We start from the raw sequence: 23643 nt of genomic DNA on the forward strand, positions 1-23643 counted from the left end.
ACTATTTGGAGATAGGATTCCTGAGTTGTGGGAGATGGGCTTGCCATCTGTCCTGGAATATATTCTAAGAGATAACTGTGCTTTTCTACCTTTTGTGTTTCCGCTCCTCCCATGGGTGGCAAAACCTCGTACAGACATTTAGATTAAGTGGTCCCTCAGTGTCATTTCAAGCTGTTGTAATGGTTTGTGTTCCTCTTTTTAAAGATCATGGGAAATTCATCTGAGTTCCAGAAAGCAGTCAAGTTAGTGATCGACACAGTTTCATTTGACAAAGATTCCACCGTCCAAGTCTTTGAGGCCACAATAAGGTAAAATAGTACATGAAATGGGTTGAAGGCTTCTTTTGTGTGTGTGAGCAGCAGAATTCCTGTGAGGCTCTCCCGGCTGCAAGATCCAGATAGAGAGTCTGGGGGGGACCTAATGGGCGCCGTGTCCATTTTCCCTCTCCCTTTTGGGCTTTATCAACAGTGGAACAATTGACATTTCAGAGTAATTACATTGCTGGAAAGACTGACTTGAGCTTTAATGAAGGTTGGAGAAGGGTGTCCTTTTAATGCAGATTTTCACTGTCACTTGGTGTCTGGTCTCATTTCCTTCCTTCACTGTGTCCTAGGAAAACCCCTACACATTTCTGAAGGAAATGAAAGTTTCCCATCTTACCTACCACCGACTGCTTACCATTTGGGTGTATTTCCCCCTCATGTGCGACTCTCTCTTCTCTCCCCACCCTCCACCTTGTGCCTGACGCCCCCCTCCCCGCCTCCCCCCACCAAGGTATTGGGTGTATGTTCCATACACAGTTTTGTATCTTGCCTCTCTAGTTGATATGTTGTGACTATTTTACTATTTAAACTTTTTGAAAACTGTGTTGCTGCATACCATTCCAGATGTATCATTTATTTATTTAAAATTAAAGCTATGAAAACATTTGTGCCGACAAACATCGCAATCAGCTTGAGGCCATTGGAGTGGTGCATGATTCCTGGCTCGGTAGGTTCGTAGATCTGAGCTGGTGGCCTGCCTCTGAGCAGGTCTTTTCCTCCTCCTCACCTTCTCCTCTTCCTCACCTTGCCTCCTCACCAGAACGTGGAGAATTTCTCAGCTGTTTGGCAGCCCAGACTAGGAAAGCTACTTAGTGTTTGTTATCTTGCCCTTTCCTGTTTCTGATATGGTTAAGTGTTTTCCCCATGTGAGAGAAAGCAAGAGTCATTTATTAATACTGAAAGGTAATGTTTATTCTGAGACTGGCTAGTACCCTCCCTTCCGATGAGATGACTGAGACTGCCGGCCATTAGTTAACTACTTTAAGTGAGATTATTCTTGGCGGCCTCAGGTGAATGGTTCTCTTCCCCACTCTTCAGTGATGTGGTTAATAAAGAATCAGTCATTTATCAGGGCTGGAAGGAACTTCGAGAAGCCATTAAGCTCAGTCCCTCTGATTCCAGGCAGCTCTGAGTTCAAGGGATTTGAGGCTGCTTCTTTCAGTCTGAACCGGATCGTATGCATTGACAAGCAACATGATTGTATTGTTTTTGTGTGTTCTTCTTGTCATCCTGTCTTTTAGGGTCCTAGGAAGTCTCCTCTCTGCCCACAGAATAATCACTGACTCCAAGCAGCCCTTTGGTGACATGACAATTAAGGATTATGATAACGAATTGTTGCACATGGCCCACGACCTGGCTGTGCGGCTCCTGCCGGCCTTTGAAAACACCAAGACGGGGATCCCCTATCCTCGGGTAGGTAGACTAGTTGGACATTTCAGCATCTTCCTGAATTAAAACTCTTTTTTGATTCATTGATTTGGGGCAAGTGGGGAGGTGATGTGAAAGAGGAAAGCTGTGTCCTTGAGAGAATTTGTCCCAAAATATGATGCAGGATGTTTTTTTAATTCATTCAGCATTGACCGAGCACCTACTGGGTGCCAGGCATACGGTTGACACATGTGATTCTTCCCCTTAAGGAACTTACTAGGTTCCTGTGCTCAGTATCCTGAAGTGCTTCTGCGTGTGAGATTTGTATCCCCTGCTGCCAAATAGCATGGGGAATTTGTCTTTATTTCTGACTCGAGTACATTCCCCCAAAGACCCTCATGTGTGTACTGTAGGATCCTGGCGACTGTTCTTGGGAGTGCTTCACGTGGATCTTTCAAATAAAAGCCTGCCCAGCCCAGCCAGTGAGCTGCTGATTTAACTGCAAGATCTGGAATGCGATTCTGTCTTTGTGGCACCCGATTTGCTGAGCTCAGAACTCCCTTGGGAATTGAGTCAGCCTTTTAGGTAACCAGAGAATTGCCAGCCCACAGAGCCTCAGTGATGAAACAGGCTGTCACATTCTTCCTGTGTCTCCCTTGTCTGTGATTTGTTTATGTTCGCTGAGCAGGGGTGAGTTCCTAGCAGCTCACTTAAAACTGATAAGGCATTCCACAGCTGGCCTTTGTTTCTAATGCCAAAGCCTAGTGCTGGAAAGAGGTGGATTAGAGCACAGCATTGTAACCATCCCCCTAAGATTTGCTCTTATTAAAACAAGGCGTGGTGTTCTTATTGTCTTCTTTGTGTCGTTTAAGCTTAACTCCCATATCTATCTCAGGTGTGACATGGGAGGCGGTGAGCTGAGTCACACTGCAGTTAAGTTTGGTTCAGTAGTTGAGTCTAGTGGCTGTGACCTGTCCTTCTAGCCCCGAGGGTTCCTCACAAGTCTTGCCACAAATCCTTTGTCTCTTCCTGTCCCCAGGTGAATCTAAAGACAGGCGTTCCTCCTGACAGCAATAATGAGACATGCACAGCGGGCGCTGGTTCCCTCCTGGTGGAATTTGGGATTCTGAGCCGACTCCTGGGGGATTCTACATTTGAGTGGGTGGCCAGACGTGCTGTGAAAGCCCTTTGGAACCTGCGGAGCAATGATACGGGATTATTAGGTGTGGTGGCACCTTCTCAGGCCACTGGGACTGGGTACATCTGGCCCCCTTTCCTTTGCTTTTCTCTGGGGCTTTCCCTGCTCGCCACTCCCTTCTGTCTGTACCCCTGAACCTGACAATGGACAACTCAGAGAGAATGGCCCTTCGTGTCTGCCATGTCTAATTTCTCTGCGGGACTTTCTGCCTAGAGTGAGGCTGTAACGTTTGATGGGAAAGAATAATGCTTTTGCTGTTTGAGGGTTCCCTTCTGATTTGAATCCCTTGGCATATTCCACTTGAAAATAATTGTTAATGGAAATGCTATAAAAAGAACCGCCTCTGAGGCAGATTATATTGTTTCAATATAAGGCTCTAAATATAGGCATTTGGAGTTACTGGTGGAGTGGCTTTTTCCTTTAAAAAACTCTAGGCATGTGGTAGTAGGTTGAAAGGCCAGATTAAACCTATATTAGGTGGGATTTTTTTTTTTCCTCTTGAGAATGTTTGGTCAAGATGTTATTAAAAAAATTATTATGGAACATTTCAAACCTACAGAAGTAGGGAAAAAGTATAGTGAATAATGCATCCCTGTGTACTCATCATTCATCTTCAATAATTACTAGTTTTTTGCTAATTCAAGATACTATTTTAAACTGTCTTACACTGAGAAAAATTAAAAAAAAATTTTTTTAATTTATTCCTTCGGGAGAGCAAGAGCATGAGCAAGGGGGGAGGGGCAGACTCCCTGCTGAGTAGGGAGCCAGACGTGGGGTTGATCCCAGGACCCTGGGATCCTGACCTGAGCCAAAGGCAGATGCTTAACCGACTGAGCCACCCAGGTGCCCCAGAAAAATTTTTTTTGTCATTGAGAAGTACCTTGATTAGTTGTCCTAGAGCCATAGAGTATCACTGCAAGAACACTGCTTTTTAAAGGTGATTTTCTTTTTTTTTTTTTAAGTAATCTCTGTGCCCAGCATGGGGCTCAAACTTGCAACCCCGAGATCAGGAGTTTCGTGCTCCACTGACTGAGCCAGCCAGGCGCCGCACAAGTGATTTTTGATTATTCCTTAAATTATTAAATTTATTTACGTATTTGTTGTGTTTTGCAACACTGGTAGAAATAAACAAGTTGCCCAAATTGCCACCCTACCACCAAATGGTTTGCCAGGGTCACCACAAATTGTCACCTTTTAAATTTCCCATAGGCCCTTTCAGTCTGGCATGTGCAATGTTTATATACCTTCAACTTATAATATAAATAAGCATTTTTACTCTGCCTTGCATTTGGCAGTTCAGGTTTTTCAAGTTGTTATCTTGTTTTCATAGCTACCGTCTTTAAAATCTACATAGAGTCCATTAACTCTTCCAGTGTTGGATACTTGCATTATTTCTGTTTTTTTCTTTTCTCCCCCCATTTTACAGATAATATAAATCATACAGTTCATAATTCTTGATGAACAACACAATACTTTTTCTTAAAAACGTTTTTTTTCATCAAGGATAAATTGCCAGGAATGGCATTACTGAGTCAAAGGTTTGAACACTCCTTTGGCATTTGAAATGCACTGTTAATCTGGAAAGGCAAAATGACAAATTTACTTTTCCCTTGCCTCAAGTGTTTTCCCCAGTTTTGTCCCAGTGTTTAAACACCGTATATTGAGAAAGATTTCCTGGCTCTCTGTGCCGCTGATGGGACTGATAAAAACGCGAGGGCCAAGCATTCATTCCTTTTCTGCCAAGGCCCAGGGTGCGGGAGATAGGTGGGGCCAGAGTTGGAGGGCACCCTGGAGGAGGAGCCGTCCCCAGATACCTGGGGCCTGATAGACTTTGTTTTTGCAGGCAATGTGGTGAACATTCAGACAGGCCGCTGGGTTGGAAAGCAGAGCGGCTTGGGCGCTGGCCTGGACTCCTTCTATGAATACCTCTTGAAATCTTACATTCTCTTTGGAGAAAAGGAAGACCTCGAGATGTTTAATGCTGCGTACCGGAGTATTCAGAACTACTTAAGAAGAGGGTGTGTCTCCTCTCTTGCCGTGTAAAACAAGTAGGGTGTGTTCTCAACATGAATCCACAGCGTCTTGTGGTCTCTGCATTCATCTTCCCACTTCCTAGTTGTTGGGCAGACATTTGGGGGTGAAGATCTGTTTTAGCCTTCTACTGCGGCATAGCAAATTACGCTAGCACTTAGTGGCTTAAAACAACAAACATCTTTCACAGTTTCTGAGGGTTAGTAAGCCAAGAGCCACTGAGTGGACCCAGGGTCTTGCAAGGTTGTCACCAGGCTATTGGCAGGGACTATAGCCATGTCAAGGCTCGGTCAGGGCTGGAGGACCCCCTTCTAGGCTCACTCCTATGGTGGTTGGCAGGTTTCAGTTCCTTGCCACGTGGGCCTCTTTGTAGGCAGGTCATGGCAGCTGGCTTCCCCCAGAGTGAGTGATCTGAGAGAGATAGAAAGAGAGGCCAAAAGTGTGCTTTCATGACCTAAGTTTGGAATGATGAACCAACATTTCTGCCCGGCTCTGTAGGTCCCACAGACCAGCCACGGTCCGGTGTGGGAGGGGGCCGTACAAGTCACAGCCTTTGTGACTGCCAGGAGTCAGGGATCTTCGGGGGCCATGGTGGACACTGGTTGCCACAAGGAGTGACACGTGCCTGTGTTTCACTGTGGCTTTCGTCGCATATAGAGCTGTAATACGGGACCATTACTGAGTTATTTCGGTTCTTTTACTTTCCAAAGAATCGTTCGGATTGGTCTTTATACCTCATGAGAGAAAGGACAGTTACCACATTTCCCCGCGCTGTAGTTTAAAACAGCATTATTTGCTACTACCCAGTTGTACAATCAGGAGGGCAGGGGAGAAGTGCCATTCAGAGCTACAGTGGCTTCTACCTCGATGTCACCTCACTTCCTTAGGTCTTTCTTTGTATGCTTTTGTATATTAAATGTCCAATGCAGGTGATAGCTACTGAGTTTCTGCATGTTGGGATTTTCTTGGACCCATTTCTATGTAAGCTGTTGTAGGAACCCTTTATGTGAGTGCTGTGTTTTAGTAAGAGGGCGTTTGTCCAGGGTTCAGTCATTTTTGCTTTTTAAAGTCCCAATCTAAATTGAGCAATAATCCCTAAGCATCCTGCTCTGATGTATTCCTTCAGGCCCCTGGTGTAGGACCTTAAAAGAGATTCTTTTTTTGTGTAGAAGAAACCAGGCTTTTCCACTCAGGTCAAATCCAACAAAGACCCTGCTAGATACCGCATTACGTGGCAGTATTTGTAAGCCATTTGGAATGTCCTTCTGCAAAACACAGTGAAAGCCCTGATCAGTTACGACGGCTAAGTTCAGAACTTTTATTCTATGGCAGATGTGTCCTTATGCTAGAGTCTGGTATCCACAGGTAGAGGCAGTTTATCTCCAAAGGTTGGAAAGAATGAGTTAGGAGAAAATGTTAATGTTGATGCCATTGAAGTTAAAGGACCAGGGGCTGTGGGAGGAGTAGGGCTGGAGGGCTGTCAGCGATCTTTCTTCTCACCTTTGCCTGCTCTGCTCACCCGTTAGTCGGGAAGCCTGTAACGAAGGAGAAGGAGACCCGCCACTGTACGTGAACGTGAACATGTTCAGTGGGCAGCTGATGAACACTTGGATTGACTCTCTGCAGGCCTTCTTCCCCGGACTGCAGGTATTCAGCAACCATGTTTGCCAAGAAAACGCAATCATTGCCAAGGGTTTCTGTGTTTTCTCTTTTCTTTTTGTGATACCAGAGCATTCTCTGGCTCCTCCGGATTTGGGAGGTTAGTAGCACAGTATGTCGTGATTATTCTGTTTGTGACATTAGTCCTCAGGATCTGGAATAGAGCCATACTAAATAAGGGTAAAACCATGGTTGAAAAGTGACCATATGTGATTTTTGGATCATCTGTCTCTTAATTGTTTATTCTTCTCTCTTAAGTATAGTTAACCTCTTGTCCTATGCAGTTCACATGAGTTTGGCATGGACGGTCTGTTAGGGAGGGCATCATTTTTTCTGGCTTGCTATTTCCGGGTTGGTTTTGTCTCCAACCAGGTCAGATAAGAACTGGGGGGCAGAGGGAGAGCCCAGGGCCTTTGTGTCACGTCTTACCACTCTGAGAAAAGCGTCTTCTCCTTAGGTTCTGATCGGAGATGTGGAAGATGCCATCTGCCTCCATGCCTTTTACTACGCCATCTGGAAACGCTACGGGGCCCTCCCTGAGAGGTATAACTGGCAGCTCCAGGCCCCCGACGTGCTCTTCTACCCCCTGAGACCGGAGTTAGTGGAGTCCACGTATCTCCTCTACCAGGTGCTAGACTTTGTGTTTCAATGCTAGCAGGACCTGTAGTGGTTGGTTTTTAGCAGACATTAGCTGATTGGGGTAGAACTGTGGTGTTTGCTAGTGACTCGGAGATGGATGCCGCCTAACCATAGGCTTGTTGGTGTTGAGTGTGATTCCTGGTTCCACAGAACAGAGAAGGCATCTGCGGTCACACATGGAGGTGTTGAACCTAACCTTCTGCAAAGCCCATCGTGCCTGCACCATAGGGCTTTTCTCTCTCATATCCTTAAACATGAAAGAGGACTTACTACTCCGTATTTTCCAGATGTGTTTGGCCAAAGAACTCTTTTTGAGATACAGTTCTGTTCTCATGCACTGTGGAACCCTGGTCTGTGTAGTCATCATTCAGACCAAAGGAATTCTTTTTCTGGGTAAAGGAAATCATCTGGGATTTATCTGAATGTCTATTTCTGTTTAACGCTTAAAAAAAAAAAAAGTACAGTGTTCATTTTCCCATGAAATTTAATGCCAGAGGGATTGTCACTTTAACTGTGAAGTCTCCCCCGCAGTCTAAGGCAGATATTTTTACCTCTGGGCGTGCCCTCCATCTATACACATGGAGAGTCTGCATCCATTCACAAATACAGCAGCTTTCTGCAAAGCCGGCCTTCAGTGCACCTCAGTGGACCTGTGACAAATGCCTGCAGGGGCAAGCCTGCACAAGAAGATACTTACTTTTATGAGTTCTCGTAGTAGGATTAGTACTGTGGTTAGAATTTATTAAAGAAAAAATTAACGCTGAATCGTGCCATTTGCTTCTAGATGAAAAAGGGAGAAATCCTATGAAACTGGTCCTAGTCCTCACGTGTAAAGAGAGACCTCGTGAGTTTTAGATAACCTCTCAGAAGAGGGCACAGATAGCCTCCGAGTTTGCTTCTCTGAGCTGGATGGACAGCCCGGCTCCAGGCGCTCCAAGGAGGCCACGCCTGGGTGCTGCTGAGTCTCCTCTTAAGCTTAGATCTGTTGTCTTTGGGTTCATACCTCTTCATTTCTGTCACTTCTTCTTTCCTATTTTCAGCTGCTTCTTCCCGTTGACGATTTTCTTAGAGCTTCCTGGCTCCACCTTCAGAGGCCACTCCCTGTGCTCTCTTCCCACACAGACCGCTGCCCTCAGACATAGGAGTTTGCATTTGCCGCTGCAGGCGGGCACTAGGCGTGACTTCAAGATGATCCCCAGCTTTTAAATTGTTTGTGGAGTACTGGTCTCATCTTTGCAGAGAATTGGTTTCCTAGTGAAACTGTGTAAGAGCACGTGACAGCAGAGTAAGCAAACCTAAGGACTGAGTTCATAGGGCAGTTCGAGAGGAAAGTGTGGGGGCCTCCTGTTTGAAAGTCTTCCTGTTCCTCTTAGCTTTTCCTCGAAAGGCTCTGTAAGTGGAATGGGGGCAATGTCCTGCGTCCTTGGGCCTGCATCTTAAGTTTCTAGAGAGTTCGAAGGCGAGAGAGAAACTAGATTTGTTCTCATACACGGTACTGTTATTTCGCTTCTGATCATGACGGGGATCAGGAGAGCCAGAGCAGGGTATCGTTCTGCCCTGGAGTGGACTGTCTCAGCCCTGGTTACGGTTAAACAGACGGTACGGGTACTTTGACGTGAACCAACAGAACACCGTAGTTCTTTAACATTTGTGCCCCTCCAGGGTAACGTGAGCTGGGCGCTCGCCTGCCTTTGGCCAGTGACTCTCCTCCTTGGGCGATTCCTGCAGTCACCGTGATGTTCGTTGATGGCATGTTTTCCAGGCCCTTGCTGGATCACGTTCTCTCATGTTCTCTCTAGGCAACCAAGAATCCCTTCTACCTCCACGTAGGAATGGATATTCTGCAGAGTCTGGAAAAGTACACAAAAGTCAAGTTAGTTTCCTAAGTTCCTTCCTTTTTCTGTTGGCCACTTTTGATTTATTTTTAGTTCTGGGGAAATATTCTATTTTGCACTTTAATTTATAGAACAGGTCATTAATGTTAGTTCTGTGGGGAAATTGCTTACTTTTTGTATAGCAGGACCAGTCCCTTATAGTGGGAATTGCTATTTATTTTTTTTCACCTTTTTTTCCTGTGTATTTTTTTTTAAGTTACTTATTTTTCCTAGTTGTACAAATAATACATGTACTAAAAAGTTTAGGGAGTACAGAAGATATGGAGATAGAATATTATCATTGTAATCTCCACGTGTAGATAACCACAATCAACATTTAAGTTTATATACTTATGATCATTTTCATATATTTGTATATATAATGTGTGTATATACATATATGTTAAAAAAATTATATTTCAATTTTGTGACCTTTTTTCACCTAGCAGTGTATCTTAAGTATTTTCTTACAAAATAGTATTTTAGGCTATCCAATGATAAGTCACTTCTACAGATATTTGGACAAAAAATTTCTGTCCTAAATTTGTTGCCAGTCATTTTCTTGGTGTCATGTTAAGTGCTTGGCAAATACCTTCCATCAGCCCCCTCTTCTTTCCCCCTATAACTAACCTGATGATTTAGCAGCCAAACCACTTTTTCATAAATTTGCAAATAATCTAGGCTGAAAAAGGATAGCTCTTAAACCTAAACTAATTTGTTTTTCATATGGCATTTGATAATTTGGCTAATTATTCTGTTAATAGACTATTTCCGCTTCTTAAATTAATAAGCAGGTAGGAAGGTGCGGAGGCAGGACTAACCCGAAACTTGTTTTGTAGGTGTGGATATGCGACGTTGCATCACGTCATAGACAAATCCAAAGAGGACCGGATGGAGAGCTTCTTTCTCAGTGAGACCTGTAAATACTTGTATCTGGTATGTGTGTTAGAAGGCTAACCCAAGAAATGTTGATTAGTGCTCGGAGCATGCATTCATTCGGTCTTCTGTCTAGCACATGTCCAGCACGGCTCCGTGCTGGACATGTGCTGGCCCAGGGACACAGTGCTATCAAAACAAGAGTGTATTGCTGTCGTCCGCCAAGGTTTCTAACCTCATGGGGGAGGCATCGTCAAGTAAACAAAGGAACTTAATGGTTACAACCGGTCTGAAGTGCTGGTCACGGTTCCTGGAGGACCTGTGCACATGAGTTGTGGTGGTCGGGGAAGGCGTCTCTGAGGAAGAGAGCAGTGTCCGCAGCTCTTATGTCTTCTGATGCATGTGAGTTTGGCCGAGACCCCAGCCCGTTTGGCTCTCTGTCCACGCACACATTCCCAGGTGTGTGGAGAGAGAGAGAGTCACGGAACCTGGAGGAAACCTTTAAGGGATTGTTTGTCAGCATTCATTCTTCCCCTTGTGGGAGCTGCTGTCTACATGGAGATGTCAGGTGACTTGCCTGGGTTTTCAGGGTGACTGCAGGGCAGAGCTGAGGCTTCAGTCCTGGTCCTGACTCCTTCTGCAATGCTCTTTCCACTCCCCTGCTCTGCAGTGTGCACACATGGTGTCCATGGCTTGTGCACGCAGCTCCTCTCCTACCTTCTCTACGGCTGTACTCGGTATGGCTATGTACAACAGGATGCTTCCCAGGCACCCAGGGGCAGGGCTTCCTGGTGGGAAAGCAGTGTGGAGGCTGAGGTTCAAAGGGAAGAGGGGAGTAGTGATAGGCTGTGTTATTGAGGTTCCTGGTTCCCAGGCCCGGGGGCCAGCTGGATCAGAATCACCCTAGGGCCCTTGTTAAAATTACAGCCCTCTTGAATCAGAATCGACAGAAAGTGGGTTCAGGAATCTGTAATTCTGACAAGTGACTTGTGATTCTCTACAGAGCCAGGGTTTGGAATTACCAGTCCAATCTGGTGTGACTCTTCACAGGACACTGCAGAGGAGGCGAGCCCACCAGCCGCCCACCTAGTCCAGCCCGCGGGAAGCTGGCCGGCCTGCCGTCAGGTCCCCGTGGGGGCCTAGGCCTCCCTCTCGGTGCGTGCCTCCGGGCCAGGCTGGCCGCTGCAGGCTGATAGGAGCCTGGCGTGCATCCCCGTTCAGCAGCCCGTGGCGCCTGGGGTGTTCGCAGGGTGAATTCTAGAGCGAGTGAAGGAGATGTCCTAGGCTGTTCTAGAGGAGAGACCACAGTGTCTGGGGTGAGAAAACCTAGACCTCCTGTTAGCTGTGGAAACACAGACAAGTTGTGCCGAGTCACGTTTTTCCTCATCTGTACAGTACTTCAGGTGGCTGTAAGGTTTCTTCCATCACTGAGATTTCTGTTCTGAATGTTTGTTCTTTTAACATTTACTAGACACTTGGCTCCTGCCCTCACCGACCTGTCCTGTATTCAGTTAGGTGTTCTTTCTGGATGCTCCTGCCACATTCCTCCTGTTGAAGGAAAGGACTGCCCTCTGTCCTCAGAGCCCCGCCTGTGTTCTGACAGGGATCAATGGGATGATGGCACAGGAATCATGCTCTGTGCCAGGCCCTGGGATATGGTGAAGGAGAAGGCGTTTGCTTCTTTCCTTCCAGCATTTTCCAGTGTAGGACCTGGGTGTGTGCGAGGAGGGGATAGTTCTAGAATTCTAGTGCCACAACTCTCAGGGAAGAGCTTTTATAGACTATGCAAGTTTGGGCTCAGCCCTGGGATTTCTGAATCTTTAGGTCCAAGCGGGGTGGGATGGGATGGGGGAAATTCAGGCATTTGGATTTAAACAAAACTGGTGATTCTGCTTTGCGGCCAGAGTTGGGAACCATCTTTTCACCCATTTGTCCCTGAAAAGCCTGAGGACCCAGCAAATTCTACTTCCTGAATAGTCTGGGACATACTCGACCGAGTTTGTTCCAAATGTGCTACAATTACCAGTTGTATCTTTTTTATTTTCTTTTTTTTCCTTTCCTACTAGCTGTTTGATGAGGAGAATCCAGTCCACAAATCTGGAACCAAATACATGTTTACAACTGAGGGACACATTGTATCTGTGGATAAACATCTTCGGGAATCACCCTGGAAGGAATTCTTTTCTGAAGAGGGAGGGCAGGACCAAGAGGGGAAGTCTATGCACAGGCCTAAGTCACCTGAGTTAAAAGTCATCAATTCCAGCTCCAACGTAAGTTGCTTTCTTCAGGGGTGGTTGGCATGTGGATGAGGAGAAAATAATACAAACTTGTCATCCAGAGTCCCTGACAGAAAATTGGTGGCATCCAGACTGGGTCATTGGAGAAGGTTTCACAAAAGACCATCGACGTGGATATCGTCAGGGTGTGGGGACCCACGGGAGCAGCGCCACTGTCCGTCCTAGCTGCAGGGGCTCGTGGTCACAGGAACCTGGGTGGGGAGAGGTGTGCTGGAGCGGGGGGCTCCTGGCAGAAGCCTTGTTCTGAGCCAGCTCCAGTGAGCTTGCAGAAGGGAACCAGCAGAGTAAACACTTGACCATCCTTCTACCTTCTCCTCTGCTGGATCTTCTCACTGGCGATGCTCACCAGGGGTCAGAGGCCACGGGGACCTTTTGGTATAATCTGTCGAGTTGGCCTCTGGGGCCAGAGCAGGATGGGGAAGGGCAGAGAGTGGATCTGGAGGGACAAATGGAAGAGATCCAGCCAAATCACCCAGCAGCAGGAGAGGGAGAAAAGAGCAGTCATCAGTCATTGTGATTTTTAATGAAATGCTCTTGAAAGTGCAGAAGAACGAAGTTTCATTTAAAGCAGGGTTCACTGAGCACACCTCGACTGTCCTGATAAACACTGGGAAAGATTTAGAAACAAGTCCTGGGGTTTCTGGTAGGAGTCCTAGGTAGTTGTATTGATTTGAGTCAAATAGGACGGTTTGGAAGTGAGGATGGGGAAAGAGACCCCGCGTCAGTTGAAATATCAAACCGGGTTATCCCACCATGCATTGAATACCGCCTCTCTGCTCAGAAAAAGCCTCTGTTGTCGAGATGCCTGCCACCCACTTCCAAACTGCCATGGCTAGGGGATGCCCCGTGGTTCCGGGCTGTGCTTCTGTACTTGACCGTCAGTGTCCCATTGAAGGTCTTTACCGTCAGTCTGTGAACTACGTTGACAGACCGGAGCAGAGATCGGTCCCCCAAATCTCCATAAGGCCATGCAGTGTAGACTAGGTGAACACAGCCTAATTGAGATGAAAAGGGAAGGAGGAGAGTTAGGGGCAGAGAAACAGTAATTACAGTCAACATTTGTGTATAACACCTCCCACAGCCCAGGCCCCTTTTCCAACTGGTCATGTGCAGTAACGTCTCACAGCGGCCCCGCGAGGGTAGGTGCCTTTGGTCTCCTCATGTTACACGTGGGGAAAGGGAGGCACAGAGAGCTTCCGGTCCCGTGTTGGAGCCAGGAGGTGGACTGGAAGGAGACACTTCTCTTAGGGCTCTAGCGATGTGGGTCCATCAGAGGGGTCTCGTGGGGAGCCCGGCTCCTCCCCGGGTATTTGTCAGTAAGGCGCTGTGTGCAGTGCTGCTGAAACACAGAGGAGTGAGTAGTTAATCTGCCAGCAGAGATAGAGGGCTTCATTGCCAAGGTCACTTTTCAGAAGATGCGTGAGGGGATGAGGAGGAGCTTCCCAGGAAGGGCCATTCAGGCAGCCCTTGAGGGGGGAAAGGGGCTTTTCTTTAAAAAAAAAAAAAAAAAAGAGCTCCGTCAAGCATTTAGGTTTTAGGTGTGGATGGAAAGAACCATAAACTCAGAAAAACCACAGTACAGTTGACGCTTGAACAATGCGGGTCTGAGATGCATGCGGATGTTTTTTGATAAATACATTGCAGTCCTGTAAATGTATTTTTCTCTTCCTTATGATTTTCTTAATAACATTTTCTTTTCTCTAGCTGACTCTATTGTAAGAATACAGTATATAATACATAGAGCATACAGGGGCGCCTGGGTGGCTCAGTCGGTTAAGCGTCTGCCTTCGGCTCAGGTCATGATCCCAGGGTCCTGGGATTGAGCCCCGCATTGGGCTTCCTGCTCAGTGGGAAACCTGCTTCTCTCTCTCCCACTCCCCCTGCTTGTGTTCCCTCTCTTGCTGTCTGTCTCTCTGTCAAATAAATAAATAAAACCTTAAAAAAAAAAATACAGCATACAAAATACGAGTTAACCGGCTATTGATGTTCTTGGTAAGGCTTCCGGTCAGCAGCAGGCCATCAGTAGTTTTTTAGGGAGTCAGAAGTTATATGTGGGTTTTCAGCTGCACTGGGGGTCAGTGCCCCAACCCCTGCATTGTTCAAAGGCCAGCTGTATTTTCAAATAGCTAAGGTGTTTTCTGAAATTCTGGGTGGATTAAGTTAAGAACCTGAAGGATGAGCTTCTTGTCCTGATCACTCTGCCCTTGAGTGGATGTCTTTTAGCCTGCCTGGGTCTCCATTTCTTCACCTGTGAAGTGAAGGTATTAAATGATGTCAGTGGTAAAAAAAAAAAGTCAATGGTCCTCAGCTGGGGGAGTGGTTTGCTCCTCAAAGAACATTGAACAATGTGTGGAAACAATCTTGGTTGTCACGACTGGGGGAGTAGGGGTTGAAGGGGCATCTAGTGGGAGAGACCAGGGATGCTGCTAAGCATCCTGCAGTGCACAGGAGGGCCCCACCTGTCAACAGTGCTCAGGTGAAGAAACCCCCATTTATTCCCTGAGCAATTAATACTTGGATTTTTAATTCAAAGTTTGTATTTTTCCTCTTCGTTTTTTCTTTCTAGTGCAATCGTGTTCCTGACGAGAGGAGATACTCCCTGCCCTTAAAGAGCATCTACATGCGGCAGATTGACCAGATGGTTGGCTTGATTTGATCTACTCTCCTCCGTGTGGCCTCATCTGAAACCAGATGGAAACAGCCGAACCCATGCTGTGCAGAGACCAGTCTGGAGCGGAAGAGGATGGAAGTCTGGCCATCCGTGATGGTGTAGGAATTCCTGTCCAGCTCCTCACACACATCTAGCAGATTCTTGCATACATTAGTGTTTCTCTTCTGTTCAATTAAATGCCCTATTTTTCTTAAGGATATAATTTGAAGTAAGAAGGTACATAGAAGTTGGCTTCTTAGGACATGCTGATTTTATAAGCACAGTGTGGATAGGGCATCTTTGGATGGAGCTTCATAGCTTCCCACTTTGGAATCCGACAAGTGTGTTCCTGTCTCCGGCACTTGCCGTGACTGCAGTATTGCTACCTCTCTGTTAGAGGACTGTGAATGAAATTTCCGTGCAAAGGGCCTGAGGTTCATCCCTATTTATTGCATTTTGTTATCCTTTCTCTCATTAGATAATTGGCTCTCCCTCCACCCACGATTTTGGATCACAGGGGGGATAATCATTCAGTTTTTCATTTGCACCCCACATAATCTTCACAGGGTTACAAGTTAATTGCTTATGAATAATTTTTATCTGAATTTCAAAAGGCAGTCTCTTAAATTGTCACACAGCTAGATCTTTTGGATGGTATATTACATTTAATTTGAACTTACCTGAGGAACTCCCATAGTTCCAGAACCAGGTGCCTTTTAGGGAGAGAAAAATACCTAAGAATGTCTGAGCTTCCATCTATCTCATATTTACTAACCAAGGATTCTCAATTCTGACCGTGTTTGGGTTAGAATTTTGTTTTGTTTTTGTTTTCTGTGTCTAGTGCCAATTAGCTAAGTCAGGGAGAAAGAAATGATCAGATGACTCTCTGGCATCCCTGAGCCATTTCTCTGTACTAGAGGCTTTAGCTTAGTGCCTTATAGGATTTTGGTTGGGGCCGCTGGTTGTCACAGCTGCTGCTCTGGTTTTAGCAGCCTTGTTTTGAATTGTCACAGGGTGGGACCACAGTGAAAAAGGGGAAGGGATGAGTATTAGTAAGATTCTGGAAAATTCTTGGCCAGTCCTTGCCTTTCAGCATGGTATTTTAAGCAAACCTGCATTAGGAGGAAGTTGTGCTACATTGCCTTCTTTCTTTGTTGTTATATTCTTAGCCAGAACAGAAGCGTCTCTCATTGAACTTAGGCTGAATATTCCTCCAGAGCAGAGGTGGATTTGAACCCTCAGCCTGACTTCCATATAACGTCTGAGGTTGAAATGAATCCTGGTACAAAGGGTAGAAGTCTCTTAAGAACCTCCAACCTTACCTGTCTTGTTGCCCATCTGTCTCTGCTTGCACACTTCAAATGATTTCCTGTTCATCTTTTTAAAACCAGAAGTGTGGTCTGAGCCATTGCATACCAATCAAAGGGAGAAGTTTTATTCCTTCTTGAAAATTTCAGTGTTACTATTTTTTAAAAAATAGATACAGAATTCAGTTCTTGGAGATTTTTGAAAAAGGGATTTTCAGTAATAAATGTGTCACCTCTGTCTTTTAAATATTTACTATGCAAATTGTTGTAAGTAAACAAAATCAAATGCTTCTGTTTTACCTTTTCTCTTCATTTCGGAAGCATTCTCTTTATCGACCTTGTCTCATCTCCTGAATAGAACATTTCCTTTGAGAACACTATATAATGTATTTTAGGTGTTTTCGTCGACTCGGTAAAATCAAAATGTTCCATTTGACATACGCATGTGCACCCAGGCGCAGTGTCCCCATACCTTTTCTCCAGGCAAGCCGAGGCGGGACTATAAATGTCCCATCTGGGGGATGAGGCACGTCAGGGAAGAAAGTGGGTCCTCCGGGCATCCGTTCCGTCTCGTGGCCCTGCTGGGTTCCCTCTCCAGCTTCTGGGACAACATCGATGTGTAGCATTCCAACACCACCCTCTCGTCTGGGTCCTTAACCTGTCCCCTGCTCTGGCATTCCATCCCCCTCGTGCTCAGGAATAGGGACCTGTGCCCCAGGGCCACTGACGGACGCACGCCAGGGGCCGCAGGCTGGCGTGAGATGTGTTTTGTATGAAGTCCAAACCCCCTTGACTTGTGGGCACTGACTTGTACCGGTTGGTGAGACTGAAGGGGAGGGCGTTACTGCAGCTCAATCCTGGTGGTTGAGCTTCCAGACTCCCCGGTCTGAAGTCGATGCTGCCTAGTCCGTGATCTGTGGGGCTGGTAATACTGTCTAGTGCCAGCATGAAACGAAGGTTCTTTAGAGCCAAGTTCAAAGCTTGCTTGTTTTCTTTTTGGAAATCAGAATGTCAACAACTGTGTTCTCTCTTGCAGGGCTTTTGCTGTTTTCTTCTATTCCGTGTTGCAGGATGTCCGGTAGGAAAGGGTCAGGGAGGGGAGTGTTGAAGAGATTCCCTTGCTCAGTGCTTTGCCCCAGGACTGCCCTGACCCTGAACAGAGCTCCCCCTTTGGAACAGCTGTGAGTCTGTGCCATCCTCTAGTTCCCCTGTGTAGCTAGTGTCTGGAGTTTGCTTTGGTCGCCATGAGCAATGTGGTTTTGCAAAACTCTTGTAGAAAGCTGCCCTGTAGTTAGGCCAGGCGGTGTAAATCTCCCACCACAGAGTTCTCAGTCGGTGCAGGGCAGGCTTTGCTGCCGTCGGTGATGTGACCGAGGAGCTCCATTTCCAGAATAGTAGGTGACAGAGGAAGTGTTGGCTGGCGTCCAGCTGTGCTGGCCTTTGTGAAGAACCAGCTTCCAGGGTTCACATCTTGCCTGCAGTTTGTTCCAGCTCTTCTACCCGAATTCCTAATCGCAGGTTCCCAGCTTGGCCCGGATCGGGGGGCATGCACAGGTCACTAAAGTGATTATGTGGTGTCTGTGCAGGTGGATTTTAGAGGAGGCTCTGTGTGCAATCTGAGGGCCTGAACGTGGCTCCCCTTCCTTCTCTCCCCTCTGCCCCCCCCCCAAGAAAAATACCCTCTTAGCTATTTCCTTAGCTCAGTTTACTGGGTGATTGCAAACTGTAATCCTTGGCTTCGGATCTTGTGGACTGAACATCAGGCATCCTTTTCTTCTCTCTGGAGGGCCCCAGAGGTCTTCCACTTTTGAGGCTTTCAAATTTAATGCTGGTGAAAAGGTAGGGCTGAATGATTGCTCTCACCAGAGTACCTGAGCAGGGACTTTTGAAGGAAATCTTGGTCTTTCCTTTTCCATTCCCAGGCATCCAGCTCCTTCTCTAGTGCCTCTTCCCTGCAGGGCAGGGACCCTTGTGAAAGAGGGAAGGTGGGCTGGCTGGGCTGTGTGTCCCCAGGTTTGCAGGGCTCAGGGTTCTGTTCCTGCTGGAATTTGGATGTGAATCCGGGAAAATCTACCTGTGGACCTTCCTGATTCATTACCCCCTTTCCCTCTTTCTGAGAGGCAGAGAAATAATATTTTTAAAAGGTATTTTGTTTTAGTTTTAAATAGCAAAACACAAGCTGCATTTTTATTTATTATGCACAAGAAAGGTAAATCTGTTTTTACAAAAAAAAAATCTGGAGTTGGAAACTCTGGGAAAACCTATTGAGATAATACACATGCTTCTCTCTCTGTAATGTGCAATATGCTTTGCAACTATAGATGATATTTTATGTTTAATCTGTAAATAAGAAATGTATTTAAATTAAGAGGGAGCTTTTTGTAAAAGGACCAAATGTTCTTTTATAAATGTACTAAGAAATATCTTGTTCTTTGAAATTTATTAGGATTTTTATGAGTAATTTTTATTAAAAGATTCTTTTTTTTTGAATTGTCATTTTGTTTCTCCTTTATATACTCACACACCAAGGGGGGAAACTCTTTAAAGGAAACTGTAAAACTAGACAAATAAAAACTTGTGGGTTTTTGTTTTTGTTTTTGTTTTTTTTACAGCTGAGCCCTGAGTAATACTGCTCCATTTTTGTCCGTCACACGTTCCATTGAACTGTCCTAGGCAAGTGGCTGAGAGCCACATGTAATGGTTTTTGTCCTGTCCCTGCCCTCCTCCCTGCAACAGCCTCCTTTCTGCCAGGCACTGACTCATTCACAGTTGTTGTTGCCATTTATCTGAGTCTCTCTAGGTTCTGGGACCCATTCTCCGTTATCTTAAGCAAGGCGATTCATTTCTCCTGACCTCTTGCAGACTAAGGTAGGGGTAACAGCGCATGGGGTCAGTGTGGGTTGCACTGGTCTGGGGGAGGCATGAGCCAGGAGGGTTTCAGCGGGACAGCCTCCATCCCTACTGCTACCTGAGTCATGATGGGGTCTGGAAGGAGATGGCTGATTCTGCTCCTGTGACACCTTGGTGTCCCACCTTTGTGTTCTAGGCAATTCTGACAGGGCTTTTAAAAAACTGTGAATTGCAACAAGGAGAGGAAGGGAGCCCTGGGATTGGAAGTACCTTGCTGGTCATAAAGCACACTGGCCTGGGGCACCGGGGTGGCTCAGTCGGTGAGCCTGGCCTTGTCAAGAGGGTTACAAACCCATGAGACGTTATCATAGATACAACCACCACCAACCCTTACAGAGGGGCAGTGCGCTTTTTTTAAAGTAGGCACAGGGCCCCTGTGCCATGGGGTCAGCTGGAGAGCCTTGAGAGTGGGAGCACCAGTGCCCTTGGTCAGCCATGGCGAGTGTCCTGGAGCATCCTGTCCAGACATTGCAGGGGAGCGCCTGGGCTGAGAGGGGGACTCTGGACCCACACTGTATGAGGTACAGTCCTAACTCCACCGATGAGCCTTGTGCCAGTTTATACAAGGTACACAATCTCATGGGACCTCACTTTCCCCATCTATTCTATGGAATGACAGCAGCAGTCCATATGCATAGGGTGGATGGAGTGGATTAAGCTGTGTAGCGTGCTTAAAATGGCACCTGGTGCATAGTAGCCCTGTGGGTACATTTCCTATAATTAGGGTCAAGTTGGATTTGATTCCTAGGATAAGCTGTAGGATTTTTACACAGGGACCCTGAGGAGGGATAAGAACTTGGACTGGCACGAAGAGGCCTGGGCCAGAGCCAGGGCTTGCCCTTCTGGATCAGCAGCTTGGATCAGGGTCTCACATTTTTCCCCCTTTTGTTTTTTTTATTTTTTTATTTTATTTTTAAAGATTTTATTTATTTATTTGACAGAGAGAGAGATAGCTAGAACAGGAACACAGCAGGGGGAGTGGGAGAGGGAGAAGCAGGCTTCCCGCAGAGCAGGGAGCCCGATGCGGGGCTTGATCCCAGGACCCTGGGATCATGACCTGAGCCGAACGCAGACGCTTAACGACTGAGCCACCCAGGAGCCCCACTTTTTCCCCCTTTTGTAAAGCCAGGTACTAGCACCTTTACTCGCAGGGTTCTTGTGAGAGCAGAATGAGCTACATTTTCTCAGAGCCCGTTAGGTGCCGGCTGGCGAATATCTTCACATCAAAGTTTAATCAGGGAAATACACTGCTGTTCTTTTTTCTTCTCCTTTTTTTAAAATAGTATCTTACCTTTTTTTGTTGTTTTAATTTGTTTTTTAAATTTTTTAAAATTAATATAGTTAATAATTAATAGTTTCAGAGGTAGAGGTCAGTGATTCATCAGTCTTATATCACACCCAGTGCTCATAACATCAAGTGCCCTCCTTAGTGCCCATCACCCAGTTACCCCTCTCCCCTCCAGCAACCTTCAGTTTGTTTCCTATGGTTAAGAGTCCCTTACGATTTGTCTCCCTCTCTGATTTCATCTTGTTTTATTTTTTCCTCTCTTCTCCTATGATCCTCTGTTTTGTTTCTTAAATTCCACGTATGAGTGAAATCATGATAATTGTCCTTCTCTGATTGACTTATTTCACTTAGCATAATACCCTCTAGTTCCATCTGCATCGTTGCAAATGGCAAGATTTCATTTTTTTGGTGGCTGAGTAATATTCCATTACACAATGGAATATTATACCACGTGGATATATACCACATCTTTATCCATTCATCTGTCAATGGACATCTGGGCTCTTTCCACAGTTTGGCTATTGTGGACATTGGTGCTATAAACATGGGGTTCACTTGCCCCTTCGGATCACTACATTTGTATCTTTGGGCTAAATACCAGTAATGCAATTGCTGGGTCATATGGTAGCTCTATTTTCAACTTTTTGAGGAACCTCCATACTGTTTTCCAGAGTGGCTGCACCAGCTTGCCTTCCCACCAACAGAATACACTGCTGTTCCGTCCCTCGTAGGATGCCAGGACGAGAGGTGCAGGGTGGTTAGGAGTGATGTCTGTGCCCCCCAATCCCCAGGGAGGTGTAGGCAAGAGCCTGGCACAGTCTGCTCCTCACTGGCACATCACACAAACAGGCCTCCAGCATGCGTGTGTGTGTGTGTGTGTGTACGCGTGCATGCACACGTGGCTTAAAGCCTACCATATTCAAGCCTCACCAAAACCCTGGGAGGTCAGTTCTATTATTCCATTTCTACAGCTGAGGCCACTGGAAGGTAAGCCCCCCTGCCTTAGGTCACAGTTGAACCACTCTGAACCCGTGACCTCAAGTTCTCTTAAGTACCAGAATGAATAGTTTGGCTCTAGTCCCAGGATGGAGAGAAGGGGGTCTTTGCTGTGGGGAATACCCTGGGCCATTTCTAGAGGGATGTTGCTCAATCCTTGGTCTGAGACCCCAGTGGCCCCTTGCACAGGTGGAGAGGTCGGGGGTTGGGACAGGGCAGCAAACCTGCTTCTGGATTCCTGGGACCCCAGCCTGAGGCACCACGGCCCTCCCAGCTTCTGAGAATCAAGACCTCTGGAAGCTGCACCTCATTCCACAAATCAGAATATTTTCTGTGCCAGTGTGGGGCTGTGAAAGAGGCAGTGAGCCTGCCCTCCCTCCAACCAATGGAAAGCCCCTTTGCAAAAAGGATTTGTTATTCAGTTGTTAGAGTCATTTATCAAATGATTATTCATTGTACCTATTACTTTTTTTTAAAAAAGATTTTATTTATTTATTTGACAGAGAGAGACACAGCAAGAGCAGGAACACAAGCAGGGGGAGCGGGAGAGGGAGAAGCAGGCTTCCCGCTGAGTAGGGAGCCCGATGTGGGGCTCGATCCCAGGACCCTGGGATCATGACCTGAGCCGAAGGCAGACGCTTAATGACTGAGCCACCCAGGCGCCCCTGTACCTATTATTTTTAAATTTAGAGGCACCTGATAGAAACTGAAATACTCAGAAAGTGCTAGAAAATTAATATTAACTTTGACATATCTCTGATAATACATTTAAAAAATAAATGCCTTCATCTTGTCACCTCCCTTAAATATATTTACATCATGACCCTGGAGCTGTAGTCTTAACACAACTCGGAGGAAATAACCACCATGTAACCTAATTGGCTAAGCCAGTCCTTGTTTTCAAGCTTTTCAGCCCTAGCAGGCTTATTTGCTGATGGGAAAAGTCTGATTTCCTTTTTCAGTCCTAATAAATGTGTTCATTAGCATGAGAGCCCTCTGTCTTCTGCATCCTAGTGTGGAGCGAGGCAGCGCGAAGCTTTGCTGTGTTTGCCACAGGAACAGAAGGAGGCGCTTGAGCCTCTGATCCAGGCACTCTTGCCAACAAGCTGGGAAGGGAAGAGGCTGTTTGTTTCTTGAGAAATACTTCCCGTGGGTCCTTTGGTGCTCCAGAGGTTTCTACATGCCGGGGCTGCACACACAGAGCAGTCAGATTCTGGGTCTGTGAGAGGTAGGCCCTCCCATCATGGAGAGGGATCATGGTCAAGCCTCAAGCTGAGCCGTTTTCTGTGAAAGTACACATGCGTACTTTTATGTTGTGTACGGTGAGGATTTGGAAATTGATTCCTTTGACGATAGTGGTTCTCAGACTTTAAAGTTCCTTGGAGTCACTTGGAGTGTTTGTAGAAACACAAATCACTGGGCTCCCCCCTAGAGCTTCTGACTTAGCAGGTCTGGGGCAGGGCTTGAGAAGTGCATTGCTAACCAGTTCCTGGATGAGCCTGGTTATTTTTTTAGAGCATTTTTTAAAAACTTAAATTCAATTAACATATAGTGTATTATTAGTTTCAGAGGTAGAATTCAGTGATTCATCAGTCTTATATAATAGCCAGTGCTCATTACATCACATGCCCTCCTTAATATCTATCACCCAGTTAGCCCATCCCCCCACTCCCCTCCCCTCCAGCAACTCTGTTTGTTCCCTATGATTAAGAGTCTCTTATGGTTTGACTCCCTCTCTGATTTTGTCTTGTTTTATTTTTCCTTCCCTTCCCCTATGATCCTCTGTATTGTTTCTTAAATTCCACGTATGAGTGAGATCATATGATAATTGTCTTTCTCTGATTGACTTATTTCACTTAGCATAATACCCTCTAGTTCCATCCATGTCGTTGCAAATGGCAAGATGTTGGCAGGGATGCGGAGAAAGGGGAAGCCTCTTCCACTGCTGGTGGGAATGCAAGCTGCTGTACCCACTCTAGAAAACAGTATGGAGGTTCCTCAAAAAGTTGAAAATAGAGCTACCCTATGACCTAGCAATTGCACTACTGGGTATTTACCCCAAAGATACAAATGTAGGGATCCGAAGGGGCACTTGCACCCCAATGTTCATAGCAGCAATGTCCAGAATAGCCAAACTGTGGAAAAAGCCCAGATGTCCATTGACAGATGAATGGATAAAGAAGATGTGGTATATATATATATACAATGGGATGCTACTTGGTCATCA

At 46.1% G+C, this 23643-nt stretch overlaps 1 protein-coding gene across 1 annotated transcript in view; it reads left to right on the forward strand.

The window, feature by feature from the left end:
- The window catches only part of EDEM1 (ER degradation enhancing alpha-mannosidase like protein 1), a 29131-nt gene extending 10367 nt beyond the window's left edge, over positions 1–18764 (forward strand). The window contains exons 3-12 of the mRNA XM_032411835.1: positions 205–308; positions 1565–1736; positions 2731–2914; positions 4733–4907; positions 6447–6567; positions 7037–7207; positions 9018–9091; positions 9932–10028; positions 12035–12238; positions 14832–18764. Coding sequence (XP_032267726.1) covers positions 205–308; positions 1565–1736; positions 2731–2914; positions 4733–4907; positions 6447–6567; positions 7037–7207; positions 9018–9091; positions 9932–10028; positions 12035–12238; positions 14832–14921 — 1392 coding nt within the window. The 3' untranslated portion in view covers positions 14922–18764. The remainder of the gene's footprint in view (positions 1–204; positions 309–1564; positions 1737–2730; positions 2915–4732; positions 4908–6446; positions 6568–7036; positions 7208–9017; positions 9092–9931; positions 10029–12034; positions 12239–14831) is intronic.
- The last annotated feature ends 4879 nt before the right edge of the window (positions 18765–23643 follow it).

This window comes from Phoca vitulina, unplaced genomic scaffold (assembly GCF_004348235.1).
Source record: "Phoca vitulina isolate PV1807 unplaced genomic scaffold, GSC_HSeal_1.0 scaffold13, whole genome shotgun sequence".
NCBI lineage: Eukaryota > Metazoa > Chordata > Mammalia > Carnivora > Phocidae > Phoca > Phoca vitulina.